The sequence below is a fragment of the Photinus pyralis genome, unplaced genomic scaffold (assembly GCF_008802855.1).
Source record: "Photinus pyralis isolate 1611_PpyrPB1 unplaced genomic scaffold, Ppyr1.3 Ppyr1.4_LG3a, whole genome shotgun sequence".
Classification (NCBI taxonomy): Eukaryota; Metazoa; Arthropoda; class Insecta; order Coleoptera; family Lampyridae; genus Photinus; species Photinus pyralis.
This window is the reverse complement of record NW_022170509.1, coordinates 12,732,821-12,736,293: the sequence shown is the minus strand read 5'-3', so window position 1 is coordinate 12,736,293 and position 3,473 is coordinate 12,732,821. Positions and strand designations below refer to the sequence as shown.

The 3,473-nt window shown below is 34.4% G+C and overlaps 1 protein-coding gene across 4 annotated transcripts; it reads right to left on the bottom strand.

Moving 5' to 3' along the window:
* Positions 1–1,625: 1,625 nt before the first annotated feature.
* On the bottom strand, positions 1,626–3,049 carry LOC116165928. 4 transcript variants are annotated; one of them, XM_031480691.1, is made up of 4 exons: positions 2,373–3,049; positions 2,212–2,324; positions 1,998–2,160; positions 1,626–1,943 (listed from the first exon to the last, which is right to left on the bottom strand). In XM_031480691.1, the coding sequence occupies exons 1-4, from the start codon at positions 2,764–2,766 to the stop codon at positions 1,672–1,674; spliced, it is 942 nt and encodes a 313-aa protein (XP_031336551.1). In that variant the 5' UTR covers positions 2,767–3,049; the 3' UTR covers positions 1,626–1,671. The 4 variants fall into 4 exon arrangements, with proteins under 4 accessions (XP_031336551.1, XP_031336550.1, XP_031336549.1 ...); XM_031480690.1 differs by having other exon boundaries at positions 2,212–3,049; XM_031480689.1 differs by having other exon boundaries at positions 1,998–2,324.
* Positions 3,050–3,473: the final 424 nt, after the last annotated feature.

Genomic DNA, 3,473 nt, shown 5'->3' with positions numbered 1-3,473 from the left:
TGCCCCTCTTAATCTTTGAGAGCTCTTACTTTCACCTTTGCGAGTACTAAGTTGTGGATTTCTTTTCATAAATCCTTCTACCATTACCATTCTCTGTCTGGAGACCAATCTAGTCCAATATCAGCACAAAATTCTTTCACAAACTGCAGAACTTCTGCCTTGGTTAAGCCGTAGCCATTTTTTTTGCAGTTTACTCTTTTATTTTTTTATTTATATGTTCGGGGCATAGTTCTGTAATAAAAAAACGACTTAGAGACCGTCCACAATTATTTTGAAATTTATGTCCACTATTACCCTTAGGGCCGGTTTATCAATCTACTGTTAAGGTGTTTGTTAGTATTAACTACTAGTTAAACTACAAATTGCGTTTATCAACCGTCTGGTAAAGTTTACCAAGCAGATAAATTTATTTTAACCATTAGATTAGTAACTGGTACTTTTTGCAAGTTTTAAGTTACTGTTTACAGTAACATGTAGCCGGAAAAGTGACGACTTTATATGAATAAATTTGCTTCTCGCGTAAAGTGGCGTAAACGTCAAACAAAAATGGCTGTAAATGATGTCAATATATTTTCAGAAAGTGATAGTGATGAAGAATTAGTAAATTATGTAAATATATTGTACAGAAGACCTTATGTAGTTCGACAACGTCCAGATCATTTGCAGTTTTGGGACGATGTTGATTTTATTAATAGGTTTCGCTTAAGCAAAGAGACTGTACAAGAATTGCTTGTAAATATTGAAAACATAATCCGTTTCCCCACTAATAGGTAAATCATATTTTATAGGTTTATGTTACATTATTTTTCCTGTTCTTTTTAAGAAATCATGTAATTACTCCGTTACAGCAGCTTTTAATATGTTTACGCTTTTATGCGAGTGGTAATATGCTCATAACTGTTGGAGACTTTGCTGGAGTACATAAATCATCAGTATGCCATATCATTAAACGTGTCTCATCCGCTCTTTGCACGTTACGACCTATGTACGTTTCGTTACCAACAGAAGAAGAATGTATGATAATTCAACAAGGTTTTTATCGAATTGCAGCATTTCCTCGGGTCCTGTTGGCATTAGATTGTACACACGTAAAAATACAATCGCCTGGTGGTGCACAAGCTGAACAATTCAGGAATCGGAAAGGGTACTTTTCCATGAATATACAAGCCGCTTGTGACCACAATCTCAAATTTAGAAATATTGTCGCACGGTGGCCGGGTGCAACACATGACAGCACAATATTTAATAATTCCATGCTGAAAGCAGTGTTTGAAGATGGGATGGGTAATCATTTGATATTAGGTGACAGTGGATACCCACTTATTAAGTATTTGATAACACCATTGTTAAATCCTACTACACCAGGTGAAAATAGGTTCAATGAAGCACAAATACGAACAAGGAATGTCATTGAAAGGGCGTTTGGTGTGTGGAAGCGTAGATTTCCAGTACTTGCATTAGGGTTACGCTTGCAGTTACCCACCGTACAAGACATTATAATGGCAACCGCAATACTACACAATATAGCAATCGTAAATAATGAACCTGAAGTATTGGTCGATGAAGAAGTAGCACAATTAATTGAAAATGTGATTCCAGCAGAAAACAACAATGACATTGAAAATGAGAGTACTAGAAATGAATTAATTCATTATTTTAATAGAATGTAATTTATAACTTTTTATTTCTATTTCGAAAGTACATTAATTGTTCGAGTTTAATTTTTTTTTCAATCAATTTATTTTTCACATCTAATCTCATTGATTGTAATTCCAGCTTTGCTTTCTTCAGATTTATTTCTTGAAGAATTTTCTTTTGGTCATTTTCTAGTATGATGGACTCACACTGCAATTTGATCAAATCTCCTTTACTTGCAGAAAGATTTGTGATATTTTCCATTGCTTCTTTTCTTGTGGCCCACATCTTATTCTTCTTAGGAGTAACTAAAATATAATTATGTTACTTTAATGTAACTTAATTCAAATAGAAACCCTAACCTTTTAAGCTTTTGGAAACTGGTTTCCGAAGGCTTGATGGATTCCACTTCGCCCAATTTGTTTCTACAGTTGGTTCGGTAGTTGACGTAGATGGAAGCTCTACTGCAACAAAATTCTGTGAAGTACTAGCGACCGATGGCATTGGGGGAAGTAGTGTGGTATCCTGTAATTTTATGTTATTGGAAATGAGTATGTAAAAATAATTTAAGCCTACCGATTCTAATATAACATCTATATCCATGATCGGAATGTCTTCAACGATATCCAACTCCACATCTGGCGGTTCAGATACCACTACTGAGTGTTTAATATTTTCATTATTTATAACTACAAAATTAAAATTATACCTTTGCGGAAATTTTAAGTTAACTATACCTTGATCACAATCGCTTCTTGAAGAAAGTCCTTGAATCGAAAATGTAATTATGCTAATTAAAATTTCCTCTGTTGGGGTAAAAATGATATCTTTGGAGGCCCCACCACCAGTTTGATATAACGACTGTTTCTGTAACGCAACCTTCTTTTTAATGTCCTTTTTTAAACATTCATATTTGGTTTTTAAAGACTTGACATTTCGCGGACAAGTGCTATTCGCAGAATTGTATTCAAGTGCAAGTTGTTCCCACTCATTTTCTTTATCTTTCCACGTCGCAGCGTCTGTTTTCTTGCACTCAATCACTTTGGCATGTTGTGAAACTAGTTTCACCAACAGATCAATCTCTGTTGGTGAAAAGTTAGCAGATCGTTCCTTTTTCTTCTTCTCGCTCATTTTAATGTAAATCAAACAACACAAAATGAAATAATACTCTACACCGATACACACAAAATTTAAAATTAAAAACAAATACGACGTTAACCACAGACCAGTTCTCTGAACTACTACGGGTTATTTGATCTATTATTTACAAAGCAGTGTTACCAATCGTAGTTGTTAAAACAAATTCTGTCTGTTAGCTAACAACACCTTAAATACAAAATGATAAACCCAATTATGCTAACTGATACTTTACCAGCAACTTATATCTTATCTGTCTGTTAACTAACTGCCACTTTAGCATTAGATTGATAAACCGGCCCTTAAACTCTTAAATTCTGGGGGCAGGTAATAGTGGACTCCTGTGTAAAACTGGTTTCCTTATGCATCTGACTAAATTCATGTTATGTCTTTGTATTTTAGAATTGTATGGCCAATTTGAATCCAGAACCTGCACTCAATATAGAAAAGTGTGCTGACCACCAGGAAGCAGAAATGAACTGGCTAATAGAATTAGAGGAGGAAGATAATAATCCTAACGAAACAACTAGTAATAATAATAAGTCTGATATTGAAAAGAGAAACGAAGAATTTCGCAATAACCTTAAACTTTCGGCAAACACCTTCAACATAAAACATCGTGCATCGTGACATTATTAGAAACGCCACTTGGAAAAGTTAATGTTACAAAAATGGATCAAGGTTATTATCGGCATCAAAGG